Genomic DNA, 15,400 nt, shown 5'->3' with positions numbered 1-15,400 from the left:
ACTGCCAGCTACTGCATGTCGCTAGTGGCTGGCGGTTAGGTCGCTAGTGGTGTGTATGGAGAGTCTAAACAACAGTTTCTTTACAAGTAATACTATTATTAAAATATTAGGATCACGTGAGCTCTAACATCTTCTCTCGCATTGGCTGTCGCTCCCAAAAGTCACTCTTTAGTTGCATAAAGTTAAAGATTTATTTTTCGCTGGACACGCCCACATCCGTTCGTCAAAGGTATCTGTTGCTCGTGTTGCCGGAAGTCGCCAGCTCTAATTGAAAATGAATTAGATGTTTTGTCCCTACCACTGATCTATATACCTACTAACCCAAGGGAGAGAACCAGAAACTCCACAGGCTGCCATTCCTCGCACATACGAACCAGGTACCAGTATGTCTCCATATTTTTCACAATCCGATGTTTTCTATACGTGCGCTTTGCCTTTATATACCAAAAGACTGTACTTAGTCTCATTGTGAATTATATTTATTTACTGTAATGCATCACAGTTATTCAAAAAAAATTAACTACAAAAACAGGAGGCTCAAATTGTGACGGGATACTTCTCAAGAGTTTCTAAATAGAACTGCTCGTGTCTAGGGAGCGCGCCAAGAATCCCATTGCGTTGGACAGACGTCACCATAGCAACACAATGGAGTGGAGGGAGGGAGCGCGCTTTTTTCGTGTCTGACTCCTGCCAAAAAGAGTTGACTGGTGCTTCTGTGTTCCTCATCAATTCGACGACACTGTGAGTATAAAACAATATTTGAAATATGCAATGATTTATGATTCAATTACTTTCTGTTCTTGTAGTGTGAGTTTCAGAAATATAATTAGCCTGCTTACGAAGGTATTTTAATGTTACTGCACGACTAGAAATAATTAGGAAAGAACAAAAACTAAGAACGTTTTAATGAGATGGGATAGTTTTCGCAAGGGAGCCAAATCAAACCAACAACAAACTTTGGGGTTTTTGAATTATTTTTTAATCTAATTTTGAATCTCAACTGATCCTGAACACATTTGCTCCGGATTTTAGGACAATAGGCCTATTTTATTTTAGATCTGTTTAAATTATTATAAGTGCATTGTAAATAAATTAGCATCTCTCACACTGAAGCAGACAGATATCTTACATTGTTCTGCATTGGTGTTTCATTTTACTGATTGCACCATTCTTCCAACCCTTTGCGTTCAAGCTAGTCTGAACCTGCTGCTTACAAATTATTCATCAGGAGCAATGAGGGAAGCTTGATCAGTTTATCTGAATACACAAGCAACAGCACTTAAAGTGATAGTCCATCTCTGCTGGGCACAAAGTTTTTTTAGAAGATGATCTCAGCTCTGTAGGTCCATACAATGCAAGTGAATGGTGGCCAGAACTTTGAAGGTCCGAATAGGAGATTATTAAATTAATCCATAAAACTCCTCTCCACATAAAAATATTTTTTTTATCTCATGAGTTCAAGCTCGATTACACTTCCTAGTGCTTGTTGCATGCAGAGCACTACATGGCAATATAGGAAGTGTAATTGAGCTTGAAATCATGAGACGGCTGTCAAGAGGGACAGTGAAAAAGGAGTTACATTTTGGTCTGTTCTCACCCAAAACCAACTGGATCACCTCAGAAGACAAGCATTAAACCACAGGATGGGTTATTTTATTCTGATGTTTAAAGCTTCACAGGTTTGATCACCATTCACTTACACTGTATGGAACTACAGAGCTGCTTCTAAACATCTTTGTTTGTTTTCTACAGAAGAAAGAAAGTCATACACATCTGGGATGGCATGAGGATGTGAGAATTGTACATTTTGGGTGATCTATACCTTTAAACCTCACAAACCCCAGCTCCACAGCCCAGCAAAACATTAGTGAGCTTTAATAATGCCAAAGGTTTGGTGAATGTTGGTGAACATTTTTAACTTTAAGTCCATTGTCTGCTCCAGATTATCTAAAATTGTTTTTAAATGGCCCTGCCAGGCAGGATCTTTCAGCACTGTACAGTTTGTTACTTCATGCATGGATACCTTTTCTTTCTTTCCTAGTTCTACAGAGTGGTGTCAGGGTGAGCTGTGTTGAATGCCCTGGGGAATTAGACACTACAACAGTAATTAGACCTGACCTGTGATGTCACAGTCTCCTTATATTTTGTCACATAAACCCAGAAGAAAATATATTGTCATGTAGAGTAAGTCAAAACAATGTGGTTAATCAAATTCTTATAAATGTAATTTTATGTTGTTATTATTAAAGATGTGTCAGTACAGTAGGAGTAAGTAAGAAGATGTTCATTATATAGAGTATTTCAACAATATATTTTAGAACGTAAGTTAACAATTAAACAGTTAATTTTGAATGCATTATGTATATGTAATGATTGGAGCATGAAAGCAATGTATCAGCTACTTTTTTTTCTAATTTAATAGATTTTGCATTTAAATCTCATTTGCATTTAATTTTGCATTTAGAAATAATGTGTATATATTCAGAATCTAAGAATATTTATTTACACAAATGCGCTTGAGCTGTTATTTTATCAAGCAGGTGCCATTAGTGAAATGATCAGACTGGAATGAAATTAAACTCCAACCAACAAGCACAATCACACAAAGGAGGACTGCAGATGACATGAAACCCACAATCTGTCTCAGCTCCAAAAAACAACTACTGGTACACTTTTGCATACACACAAACTACATATTAAATACATATTTTGCACACCCAACTCCTTTGTCTGTTCATTTGCAGGAACAATTACACTCAGAACAGCAAGAAGCTAATGCCATTACACAGCCACTGCTGGAGACTGAGGCTGGATTCATAAAGGTAAGAGTTTTGAGCAATAAATAAACTACACATTCTGGATTGGAGGGACTAAATAAAAAAAAGTTTAAGAATCTGCCATTTAAAAAATTAAAAAACCAATACTGATTGACCACTAATCTGAATACTTGGTAGGACGTGTCTTCTTTAGTGTCTGTTTACTGTAGATTACAGCCTTGTGTTGATAGTTAACGATATTTGGGGTTAGACCTGACTATTATGTTGAATAACTCTGAGCCATTTGTGTTTGTGTTAGAATCTGGAGCACTACCTAACTCACAGTGACACATTGGCCCTGAGGAAGCGGGAACTGCTCCATAAGCGCTGGACACAGTGTGTGTGGCTGCCTGTACAGCGCTCCATTGAGCAACACTTTACACACCACGGCTATAATGAGGCAAAGAACATGAGGAGCATGCACATGCACTACATTAACTACTGTAATGCTAAGGTATACCGTACACTCAAATGCAGCATGAGAGTATATGCAATATATATTTATTTCTTAAATACAGTCATTAGCTGTTCTGATTTTACAGTAGTGTGCAATGTTGGAATTAATGCACTACTAAGTAATTAATTACTGTAATTAAATCACTTTTTCAAATGAAAAATGGGATTACTCTTAATTTGTCAGTAACTTAATTAAATGTACTTCTAATGTAATTGCATTAAATACTGTATAGAGTATAGAACAATTCTTTATAAAACAATAGTGAATTTAAAATAGAAATGTAACTTCTAATATTATAATATATGTTTTCTAATTTAATGCTGTTTAAAAATTATAGTTCACCCAAAAATGAAAATTCTCTGATTTTCTCACCCTCATCTAATCACAGATGTTCTTCTGTTGAACACAAACAAAGAACATCTCAGTTCTGTTGGTCCATACAATTCAAGTGTATGATGGCCAGAACTTTAAGGTCGAAAAAACACTTAAAGTAGCATAAAAGTAACCCACGTGACCCTAGTGTTTAAATTAATGTCTTCAGAAGTGATATGAAGGGTGTGGGTGAGAAATAGATAAAAGAGAAAGTCTGTTTTTGAATCTTTTTTTACTATAAATTCTCCTCCCTGCCCAGTAGGTAGTGATATACACAAAGAATGCAAACGAAAACAAAAGAAGAAGAATGTGGAGATTTATAGTTTATAAAGGGCATAAATATGTATCTGTTTCTCACCCACACCTATAGATTTAACCACTGGAGTCATATGGATTACCTTTATGCTGCCTTTATGTGCTTTTTGGACCTTCAAAGTTCTAGCCACCATTCACTTGCATTGTATGGACCAACAGAGCTGATTTTTTTTCTAAAATCTTCGTTTGTGTTCAGCAGAAGAAATAAATCATACACTTGTGGGATGGCAGAGGGCGAGTAAATTTGAGAATTTTCATTTTGGGGGGAACAATCCTTTTAAGCCTTATAATATGATAGGTTAAAAAGAAATTCAGTTAACTGCAGTAGTTTACTTTCAATAAACATTGTAAATGTTTTTTTAAACACATGAAAGATTTTGGAAAACCATAGTAATGGTGTCAAAAACCTAAGCACTAAAACGTTACTGTGATTTCAGGGTTTTGTGTTTCTAGAGAGCTATGATCCTCTAGAGTACAACCCCTTCCTGCACTATTTCAACAGACCACATTATCGCAAAGTGAGTCAAATCATGTTCCTTTTAAGTTGTTATACATATCTGATACACTGCAAACTTTGATGGATAAATAAATAAAAAATGGATAAGTTATAGTTTATATAATGGGTGAACGTCTTGTCCTCTGATGTAGGTTTCTACCCCACCATTGCAGGATCCACTGTCTCTTCATTCACGAGTCAGGATTAAAGAAAAAATGACAATACTTCACTGCCAAACAGGTGTTATCTAGTTATTAATATATTTATTTCAGAAATGTAGATGATATTCATTATTACTAGCCTTTTAATGCTCTACAGAGCATTAAAAGACACTTGTAAACTATGTGTGATGGCTTTTGTATGACCTTTATTCTCTGTGTGCAAGGTCGTGTTTATCACCGTCAGCAGGTGGAGGAACTTCTCCAGAGGCAGAGTGCACCTTTTTCCCAGAATAGCCTTAAAAATGTACGAGCCAAACCCTCCAGAGATACTGTCTCAGAGCCAGTGTGGCAGGACCGAAATGTACAGAGATCAAGGTACTAGCTGCAGGCTCACTGTTGAACTGTCATTGTGTCAGTCAATATCTGATACTCAAGCTTCCTTTTGGTATAAGAAATATTGAGATCTTAAATTTGTTATGATGTTTTTTTTTGTAATCATATTCATTCTGTGCATTGTTCAGGAGTAGAGGAACTCCATGCATGGCTATGGCAGATGGACGGTGCTTCCAGCCTAATTGCTGGTCCTCACGTGGTTAATGATGTCATGGCATCTGTCAAAAGGGTCTTACTTTCATACGTTTCTTCCTCAGAGATGTGTGGGTCTTCCATTTCTGAGAATGTTGCTCTTGTTATGCTTTATTATCATTATATTGCAATAAATCAGGAAGTGTGTATAATGTGTGTGGCACTTATTAAAGGGATAGTTCACCCCGAAATGAAAATTCTCTCATCATTTACACACCCTCATGCTATCCCAGACGTGTATGACTTAATTTTTTTCTGTAGAACACACAAAAAGATTCTTTTGAAAAATATCAGCATAAAATAATCCATACAACTACAGTGATTGAATCAATTTCTTCAGAAGCGATATGATAATACACGACTGGTATTGCATGAGTAAATAATGAGAGAATTTAAAATTTTCCCTTTAAACAATGCAGATTATGTAGCACAATATCAGGGGACATAAACATGAGCAGATTCTGCTCACATGTACAGTTTGTGCCTTACCTATCAAAAGAAAGTAGATTCTTTGGACAAACTGATGGAAAAAAGAAAATAGATCTAAATTATAACCAAATATCAAGTTCTATACTTTTAAGGAATCAAAATGTACAATTAAATGTTTTTAAATAAATTATGTGAGTTAAAAAGTCAATGGATTTATGAGAAAAATTGCTTAAAAAATATTATTTTAATATTATTATTAAAATTATATGTTAAGAAGCATTTTTTTTTTTTTTAAATAAATTTTTTAATAAAAAATTTATTTGGTGTATATGAATGATTGTACTCATACAAAACAGATCATACAATATTCCAGTGATAGTATTATTTAACAGTAGAATGCATTAAATTAATAACAGCATTTAAAAAGAAACACACAAACTTTCGACATCTGGCAAGAATAACCCAAAATGTAACTGTACAATCTCTCGATCCAGTCAGTATTTCAAGCCCAATACAGTTGTTAAAAAAAATCAAAATGCAACATATAAGACCCATATTATGCATTCTTTAAGATTCTATAAAGTGTCCCTAAATGTGCATATGTTACTTAAAAAGTAGATTAAAGAAATTCGATTTTGTATGTTCTATCACATATGTTTAGATGATATTAGTGATTTTAAAACATTGTGTGTATTAGTATTTAAAAAAATGATCTATTCTCTGACCTTACATTGTGAATATCACTTTTAAAACAATTGTTTAGTGTATTGAATGAACTGTATATCAGAAAGGCCTTGTGTCCTATTATGAATAAAATTGATTAATTAAATACTATACATATTGAAAAGTCATCAAGTCTATATCTGCATTCATATACAGTATCACTCTTAGATTCAGCTTATGGCGGGATGTATGCTTGGCTCCATAGAGTCTAGTACAAACTACTGAATTCATGTTTGGCACTTCCTGAGTACAGGCAGTTGTAAACATAATTTCAGCAACAGTGGCATTTTTAAATCTATTTATTCATAGGATGGCAATAAAACTAAATGCAACCAGGAGGCATTGTAACTTATATCCATATAAATATATAAACATGTTTAGAACCAGAAGTCTAATTTTTACTTCATTTCTGCAAGATTTGTTCTTGGCTACTATAGAATATACATTCACTAGGCACTTTATTAGGAGCACCTCTGCACTAACCTATTAATGCAATTATTATGGGTCAGGAGTTTCAGTTTATCAACCTTCTGATTGGGGGAAAAAAATGTAATCTCAGTTATTTTGACCGTGGCATGATTGTTGGTGCCAGATGGGCTGGTTTGAGTATTTCTGTAAATTCTGATCTTCTGGGATCTACAACAGTAGAAGACCACATCGACACTTTATTAAGACCATAGTTTTTCTTAAAGGTGCTCGGTGAGTGTATAAGTACATTCAGAGTACTCTAGCTATAGTAATACAGATTACTCTAACTCTGCTCTATTCTAAAAATTTTGCAATTTTGGCGGCTTTGGCTTTAAAACCAGACATTTGACAGGTCAGATTTTGACCAAAGAACAAAAAAAGAGAGATTCTCCAGTAAAAAAAAAAATAATGTTAATTTCTTTAAGGAAACTGCCTTGCAATAGTGCTGAGACTGAAACTTGTTCAGTGCACTCATTCAATGTTTAAAAGGAAAGATTTAAAAAAGGTATATCAGCCTGTTCCTTTCCTAACATCATGTTATTAAACAAGATTAGCCATTGTTTGACATCATGAGCATGTATAAGAGGAAATAGCATGAAACTACAAGGCTGTTGGCATGTTAAAGCATGTAAACGTTTGTAAAGTGGTTCACATTCATATCAAGACAGTGTAGAGCTGTCACTCATGTAATTTCGCAAATTAACACTATTTTAATTAATGAATTGTCCAAAGTCGGCATCCAACGATAACACAAAGGAACGTCTGAAGAGTCTGCTGTTAAATCTTAAGCTGAACAACAAGATTAAAAAAGCCAAACATAGTTCTAAAGTGCTCAATATAGAATTTAGACATAATCCTGTAGATTAAATAAAACCACATTTATTAAATGAGCTGTTTAATGTTCTAGCAATAAGTGTAAGTTATTGTAAAACAGATGTGGAGTTCACAGATGAGGTGTTTGCTCATAGAGCTGCAGGTCAAGGCGCACTTTGACTTCTCCAGTCGGAACTTCATGAAGAAGCAGACGTCGTACCAACGGACCCTTACCATCTTGATCCTTCTTTATAGTTGCAACAGGAATTTCAGTACGACCTAGAAAATCTGTATTGAAATAACATTCAGTTATGAAAGACTCAGATGCTGACATATGTGTGTGAGGTTAAAGAAATGGTCAAAGGGTCAACATTAGCTAGACTGAAGGTGTAACATCTAAATTGATCAATCTAGACTGGATTTATTCGTCAAAATTATTACTTAATATGTCTAAATCAAGCTGAATACATTAGGTTATGCCAACAAGACTAATTTTAATGTTCAGATCAGGCAGAATATAGCTCCTTAAAGTGGCAATTGAAGGTTACTACTTTTTACAGTATATGTATTACAATTAATAAAAAACGTTTTTGTATCTGCATATTTCACAAAGATATATTTTTTTTATGTTTCTAGTGATAAATGTGTGCTGTATATTTGCATTATTGAGAATAAGCATGAAGGTGGAACCATGCACTGGTGGAAATGTAAGCGCAGCGTAGTTCTTGCTGGAAGACTAGCAGCTGTACATCATCGTACCATTGGCTAGTGTGCTAACACGGCAACCTCCAACACCCCACCACCACCAGTTGAGTCCTGTCCTGCATGGGGATAGGCTCCTCGTCCCTGCTTCTTATCACGGGCAGGATATGACGGTTCCGAGTACAACTTCTTCGGACCCCCAGATGGGGCTTACGCCAAAGAGAGACATTACTTTTCTATTTTTATATTCATCAAATAAATGTAATCTTCAATTTCACTCAAGTCTTCCTGATAGAACTACCCTGCTGAAAAAACAGCCTAAGGCTGGTTTGCTGGTCTTAGCTGCTTTTAGCTGGGTGGCCAGCTGGTATCCCAGACTGACCAAGCTGAAAAGTGCCCAAATGCCCTCTAAAACATCCAAACAGACCAGTTTAATTAGCTTGGCTAGGCTGGGAGACCAACTAACCACCTTAATCCTGTTTTCCCACCAAGGAATGCATCTTTCTTAATAATGAGCATGCACTATTGCTTAAAACCCCACCGTCTGGAGAGAACTGGTCCCTCTCAAAGATGGTGAGGCAGAGGACGTCCTGATAAAGGTCTTTGATGAAGAAGTGGCAGCTGAAATTCCATTTTGGGTTGAGGGTGTCGGGCTGATGGCGGGAAGTATAGCACTGAGCACCCATAGTTAGCTCACAGTATGGGTTACTCTTGCCTATAAAACACACAGCAAATCATCAGTAAGGATACAACAAGAAATTATTTAAAATTAGGCGAGTGAATAAATGAACCAGTTGAATGAGTAATTATTAAGACATTTGGCAAAAGAGAAAAGATGACTTGATACTAGTCAGGGTTCACTTTCTGTCACTGTTACTCTGAAGTACCATAAAAAAGATAAATATCTAAATATCTTTAAATTAGTGATTTAAGAACAATTTCAATTATTAAAGGTGCACTCAGTAATTATTTTTCTAAACTCAAAGTAATAGTAGTGGAATAGTATTTAAAAAAAATTTTTTTTTTTAAATGTTGCTTTATTCTACATTTTGGACTGGGCACACATTCATGAGCATTACCTCGTCGAGATCATATGGCCAGCCGAATATTACTCACATTATCTCCTATGTAATTGAACACTTTTGTTTGAGGAAATAATAGCATTTCTACAATGACATCGGCAACTAAAAACCTCTGTTATTGCATCTATGCTGCTAGGTGTCATACATAACAACATAAACACAACCTTTACTGAGAGCACCTTAAAAATGGGGAAATTGTTGATGAATTTGTGTGAATAAAGCGGTGTATTAATTCCAAACCATTTGGCTTGCAGGGCTTCAGCTCAGTTGCCTCGAGGACTGTTACTAACAGTCGCCCAATTCCACTATTCTTCTGAGACCGAGCTAAACAAAATACACAGGCTTTTGTCAGTTAAGTTGCATTCAGGCATAATGGCTTTGAACTGACTCTTAAGAAGATCACTGATTTCCAACCTTGGTATGCCTTCTCTCTTTTTAACTTCTCAGTCTCTATGAAGTGGTCAGATGCTGCTTTGATCTTCTGTACCCATGTGGTCCTGATTAAACAGAAAAGTGTTCAATATCAATAATGTTAATGATTATATTCATTTAGAACGCATACTTACCGCATTTATTCAGTACTTTTTTAGTTTTCTTAAGAGGTCAATTATGCTGTTTTTTTTTTTTTTTTTTTTCACCTTAAAGGGATAGTTCACCCCTAAAAATGAAAATTCTCTCATCATGGACTCATCCTCATGCTAACGCAGATGTGTATGACTTTCTTCTGCTGAATACAAACAATGTTTTTTAGAAGAATATCTCAGCACTATACAGGTCCATACAATGCCCATAAAGGCAGCATAAAATAATCCAATGGACTATAAAATTCTCCCTGCCCAGAATGTGGCGATATGCCCAAAAAAATGCAAATAGCCAAAAACTAAAGAAGTTTTTATAGTAAAAAAAGGACTTAAATGAAAAACAGTGATCTGTTTCTCACCCACACTTATCATACTGCTTCTGAAAACATGGATTTAACTACTGGAGTCGTATGGATTACTTTTATGCTGCCTTTAGGCTTTTTGGACCTTCAATGTTCTGGCCACAATTCACTTGCATTGTACAGACCTACAGAGCTGAAATATTCTTCTAAAAATCTTTGTTTGTGTTCCGCAGTAGAAAAAAAGTCATACACATCTGGGATGCATGAGTGGTGAAATGGCATGATGGCGATTAAATGATGAGAGAATTTCCATTTTTGGGTGAACTATCCCTTTACGTTTGGTGGTTGTGTCTATGAGTGTGTGCTACTGTACATAATTCCATATCTATGGTCTTTACATAAGAAGTTGAGCGTGAATGTGTTTGTGTGTGCACAAAATATGTGTACCTTTCATTAATGGTGTAAGTCTTGAGTGTGTACACACGGTCAATGTGTGAGATGTGAAAAACTGGATCATCACTGGATGGGTCAGAGGGCATTTTGACCAAGACCTCATTCAGAAACACTGGCTAGAATACGAGAGTTAGAATAAGACACATTAATCATGTACAGCACTGTCCAAAACAATCGAATAGAATTTTAGCATTACCGTTTTATACATCTTGTACTGTGCAGTGGAGATTGGGTTGAAGAGTTTGTCTGCACCAGATGAGAACTGTTTGGAAGTGTAGGTGAGGAGCAGGAAATCATTAAACAGAAAGGCCCACAGCTCCTTGCTGCTCTTGGTCTTATGCAGCTTGCCACAGTGCAGCAGTTTTCGAGGGCCCAGGCAGTTAGTCAGTGAGTTAAATACAAGGTGCTAAAACATGACAAAGAAATACAGTCGTATTTACACATAAAAATATTAATAACACATGATTATAAGCTGTTGTTTTACATCTTGAGGTCACTGAGTGACACACAAATGGTTAACAGTAGCCTATATACAGTACTAAACAATCTTAGTAAACACCTCAATTACTCCATCACACTGCACATGGTTTTGGATCCATTCCAGCCGATCTGAGTTTTCTTTCTCTCTCACTCCCTCATTCACTTGTGAGCACAACTCCTCAGCCTGCTCTAGCGCTGCCTGCAGGTTTGCATGATCTGCATGACTCACAGGGGTATTCTCCAGAATCTAAATGACCAGATTCAAAAACAAAGAATTAAATAAAAGTATTGTTTAAATGAAATGTACAAATCAATAATAAAAACTATATTATATAAGCTTTAATTCCATCTCTCACATTGTTCATATTTCAATATTATTGTAATCATTTTATCTGTGAATATGTGGATAATTTTTCCTCCTGCTATTTTTAAGAACCAACTTTAAGAACCAAATATATTTGCTCATTTATCTAATTTCCTTTTACATGATCTCCCTTTTTTTTCATTTTCATTTTCCTTTCTTTTAGCTTCCATTCCTCTTATTCTATTGTTCAGGACTGTAGGCGATGCTTACGTACGTTCTTGATAAGTAGTGGGTAGCGTGTGACCCTCTGCATGGGTTTGAGGAGGAAGCTTGACAGTGGCATTCCTTTACAGCGGTAATTACTGGCTATTTTCTACAAAGCCACACAAGAGAACATAAGGAAAAGGGTATAATTAATGTTCTCACTATATGCAGAGTAAACACCCTCTGTACTGTAGTCCACAAGAGAGTAGTATTACAGCAACCTCTTGTGGTCTACTGTGGAAAATATAAACAAGGCAGGCACAGTAATGCTATAACAATATGCTAGGCATGGATCACACATACTGTAATCTTGGACTAAACTATTGCAATTTGAAAAATAATTTCAATATAGGACAATAGTCAGTCTATAGTCTAGCCCAGCAAACTCAACATAATCTAAAGAGAGTATTTCCAGATCACAGAAAAGATTAACCCTAACTCTAACCATACTTTGAATGTGTATGGAATCCAAAACGGAACATACAATTGTCTTGTTTATATTTAATGCTTAATAAAAAATGATAACTTATGCTACCCTGCTGATAAAATTGCCTTAAAGTTATAGTTCACCCAAAAACGTGAATGTGTACTTTGAATCTCCAAAACGCACATGAAAGCAGCATATAAATAATCCATATGACTCCAGTGGTTAAATCTATGTCTTCAGAAGGGATATGATAGGTGTGGGTGAGAAAAGGTTCAACATTTATGTCCTTTATTATTATTAATTCTCCTCCCTAGCCAGTAGGCACAAAGAATGCAAATCGGCAAAAACAAAAGAAGAATGTGAAAATGAAAGTGGAGATTGATAGTAAAAGATTTATATTGATCTGTTTTTCACCCACACTGATCATATTGCTTCTGAAGATATGGATTTAACCACTGGAGCCAATGGATTACTTTTATTCTGCCTCTATGTTCTTTTGGAGCTTCAATATTTTGGTACCCATTCATTTGTATTATATGGAACTACAAAGCTGAAATATTCTTCTATAAATCTTTGTTTGTGTTCATCAGAAGAAAGAAAGTCATACACATCTGGGATGCAGTAAGAATGAGTAAATGATGAGAGAATTTTCATTTTTGTGTGAACTATCTCTTTAATTTTCTTAAGGCCGACCAGTTTTTCCAGCAAGGTACATTTAAACCTGTCTAAAAAAAAAAACAGTTTTAAATCTTTTACAATTTGAGAGAGTGAACTGCAGTTGTTCTGTTATTAGGTATTGAACGTAAACTGTATCTTCTCACCTTTAGAAAGAGTTTGAAATCAGGTGATTTGTCTGTTTTCTGTTGTAGCATGGCTGCAGCATTAAGCTGGCAGCTGCAGAAGCGAATGTATGCCTGCATATGAGAGAGCTCAGAGGACAGGATATCACCCACTACCTGCACTGGCATACGCTCTCCAGCCATCTTCTTTCGAACACGCAAAGCTCTAACACACACACACACACACACACAGCATATCACCCACAAAGATTTATGTATAATTCACATTGGATGCATTTGCTTTTGTTTTATTTTCCATGTTACTACAGTGTAAGCTATGGCCCAGTAGGATTCTAGCAGTCAGCATTGACTCACTTCAGGAATTTGGTGCTACACATTATCAGTTCCTGCCAGTTCACAAAGATCATGCCCATCTCAGCTTCTGTCAACCGCCCTGATTCTGCCATTGGCTTATAGAACACCTGAATATATCCACACACGTGTACACATTTCAATGATACAAATCAACATACTGTATTTATGTATAGATTACAAGCTAAAAGAGATATAGTGTGGTCCAAACGTCTAAGCTCACTTAATGAAAAAAGAAACCTAATAATTATAACCTGGATACAGACAGAAAGTTGCAAAAAAATTAATTAAGCAATGTCGGAAAATTATAGGTCACTAATTGAATAAGCAAATTGGTGACATCTTTGTTAACTCCTTTCTACAAAAGGTCAAATGTTATTGCTTCCATTGAAATGCACAATGTACTCTTTGAAACATTCTCAAATTATGCTGGGATAATATGGATCATCATGTTTTGCACAAACTTGAGCAGTCCATGCCAGCTTGAGTGCAAGCTGTCATTAAAAGCAAAACAGGGACACCAAATACTGAGAAATTCTGACATTTTTCAATTGAACTTACTACTCAAATTATTATGTTGATAATATAATTTGCAATTAAATATTTTGTATGACATTAGACCAATGCAAAATAGACTTTTGGAACCCACTCTTCACATTCAAAAGTGTTTTCAAATATGAAGAGCATTGCTTTCTAAAAGCAGGGACATCATAAACACTACTCAGTATAATTACAGCTACAGCACATTAGATTGTTCAATTGTTTCTAGGTTTACCTCCAATGCAAGCTCCAGATCCTCCAGGTAGGACTCCTCTGTTTGAATGAGCTCATGGATGTAACCTTGCCTCTTCCTCTCCTCAATGCACATAGACTCTAAACTTAACAGATCAGCACACCCTACACATACACATGACAAGCATGCCACATGCATGCAGGCAAACATCCATACTTATCAGTGACCACAACACTACAGCATCTCACAATTAGAAACTTTATTTCTAAAATTCTGATTCATATATTTGTGAATACTTTCAATACAAAAATGCATCCAGAGGTTAGCACATTCAGAGCTAAATCTAATGATTTCTAAGGCCATGACTGTTAGCTGGCTGCATAGCTGGTCGAGAATGAGGGCAACATGTGTTGCTGGTCATCAGTTCCTTCTATTACAATTAAACACACAGTGGCAGACTAACATTACCATAATCTACAAATACATGATTTGTACTGATGAGCAGTACTTGCTTAGGTAGTTCACTTTAAAGGGGTCATGTCATTCAAGCTCTGAAAGTTACAACATGTTTTCATAGTACAACTCTTTTATTTCAAAAGTAAGAAAAAGACATTTGGATTCTGCATGACATGACCCTTTTAATGCATCTCAATTCTTAAAAGAAACAGATAAAAGAAGCCTGATGTTGCAAGTAATAGCTACAATTTCCCAATGAAACAGAAACAAAAATACATCCTAAAGCCAGACGGAGTAAATTAATTTGTTCCTTTATGTCTTTTAAGCAAAGTTTCAACACAAATAGTAAAAGGGGTGGAGTCAAATCCAAACAGAGCTAGACAGGACAGACTTGAGGCTGCTTCCTGGACCAGACCAGTGTTCTGATTGGCCCAGAAAAGAGAGATGGAAGAGGAGGGGCCAGAGCTATCATCCTACAATAAAAGATATATGAGGCGAATGACACGGAAAAAAAGGTAGAAGAGAGGAGATGAGCGAAAAGGATAGAATGGAGAATAATGAAGAGATGAATTGAGAATATATTTTAGAACACAAGTAAGAAAGGAAGAAAGAAAGCAAGTTCTCATATTGTCACTTTAATTTGATATTATTCATCCTCTGTTAAGTGTACAGCCAAATCTGAAAGGGTACATTAAGCTTGTTTTGAATACAACAGATTATAATGTCTGTCTTGTATATACTATGGAGGGCCAAATTACTCAAAATTAAATCATTAAATAAATCCTAAAAAATATAAGTGACATTTATTGATTTAATCAGCAATTTAATCT

General features: G+C 35.7%; 2 protein-coding genes across 8 annotated transcripts in view; one reads left to right on the top strand and one right to left on the bottom strand.

Annotated features, from left to right (window-relative positions):
* The first annotated feature begins 47 nt into the window (after positions 1 to 47).
* Positions 48 to 5,819, top strand: fam228a (family with sequence similarity 228 member A). Of its 5 annotated transcripts, none has more exons than XM_052095927.1 (11): positions 48 to 377; positions 594 to 741; positions 1,753 to 1,867; positions 2,042 to 2,184; positions 2,541 to 2,666; positions 2,745 to 2,822; positions 3,076 to 3,270; positions 4,398 to 4,478; positions 4,609 to 4,696; positions 4,842 to 4,992; positions 5,139 to 5,818. In XM_052095927.1, exons 5-11 carry the CDS (start codon positions 2,625 to 2,627, stop codon positions 5,212 to 5,214), a joined length of 711 nt encoding a protein of 236 aa, XP_051951887.1. In that variant the 5' UTR covers positions 48 to 377; positions 594 to 741; positions 1,753 to 1,867; positions 2,042 to 2,184; positions 2,541 to 2,624; the 3' UTR covers positions 5,215 to 5,818. The 5 variants fall into 5 exon arrangements, with proteins under 5 accessions (XP_051951887.1, XP_051951886.1, XP_051951885.1 ...); XM_052095926.1 differs by having other exon boundaries at positions 1,753 to 1,889; XM_052095925.1 differs by lacking the exon at positions 1,753 to 1,867 and having other exon boundaries at positions 2,538 to 2,666; positions 5,139 to 5,819.
* Positions 5,820 to 5,825: 6 nt separating this feature from the next.
* The window catches only part of itsn2a (intersectin 2a), a 68,489-nt gene continuing 58,914 nt past the window's right edge, over positions 5,826 to 15,400 (bottom strand). For all 3 annotated transcript variants that reach the window (XM_052095920.1, XM_052095921.1, XM_052095922.1), the window contains 11 exons: positions 14,157 to 14,278; positions 13,385 to 13,491; positions 13,052 to 13,235; positions 11,814 to 11,912; positions 11,315 to 11,482; positions 10,952 to 11,161; positions 10,750 to 10,871; positions 9,834 to 9,916; positions 9,660 to 9,743; positions 8,879 to 9,052; positions 5,826 to 7,923 (listed from right to left, as the gene is read on the bottom strand). In XM_052095920.1, the coding sequence (XP_051951880.1) occupies positions 7,766 to 7,923; positions 8,879 to 9,052; positions 9,660 to 9,743; positions 9,834 to 9,916; positions 10,750 to 10,871; positions 10,952 to 11,161; positions 11,315 to 11,482; positions 11,814 to 11,912; positions 13,052 to 13,235; positions 13,385 to 13,491; positions 14,157 to 14,278 (1,511 nt within the window). In that variant the 3' untranslated portion in view covers positions 5,826 to 7,765. The remainder of the gene's footprint in view (positions 7,924 to 8,878; positions 9,053 to 9,659; positions 9,744 to 9,833; positions 9,917 to 10,749; positions 10,872 to 10,951; positions 11,162 to 11,314; positions 11,483 to 11,813; positions 11,913 to 13,051; positions 13,236 to 13,384; positions 13,492 to 14,156; positions 14,279 to 15,400) is intronic.

Source organism: Xyrauchen texanus, chromosome 28, assembly GCF_025860055.1.
Source record: "Xyrauchen texanus isolate HMW12.3.18 chromosome 28, RBS_HiC_50CHRs, whole genome shotgun sequence".
NCBI classification, from domain to species: Eukaryota; Metazoa; Chordata; class Actinopteri; order Cypriniformes; family Catostomidae; genus Xyrauchen; species Xyrauchen texanus.
The sequence above is the reverse complement of the archived record's forward strand: the minus strand, read 5'-3'. Positions and strand labels throughout refer to the sequence as shown.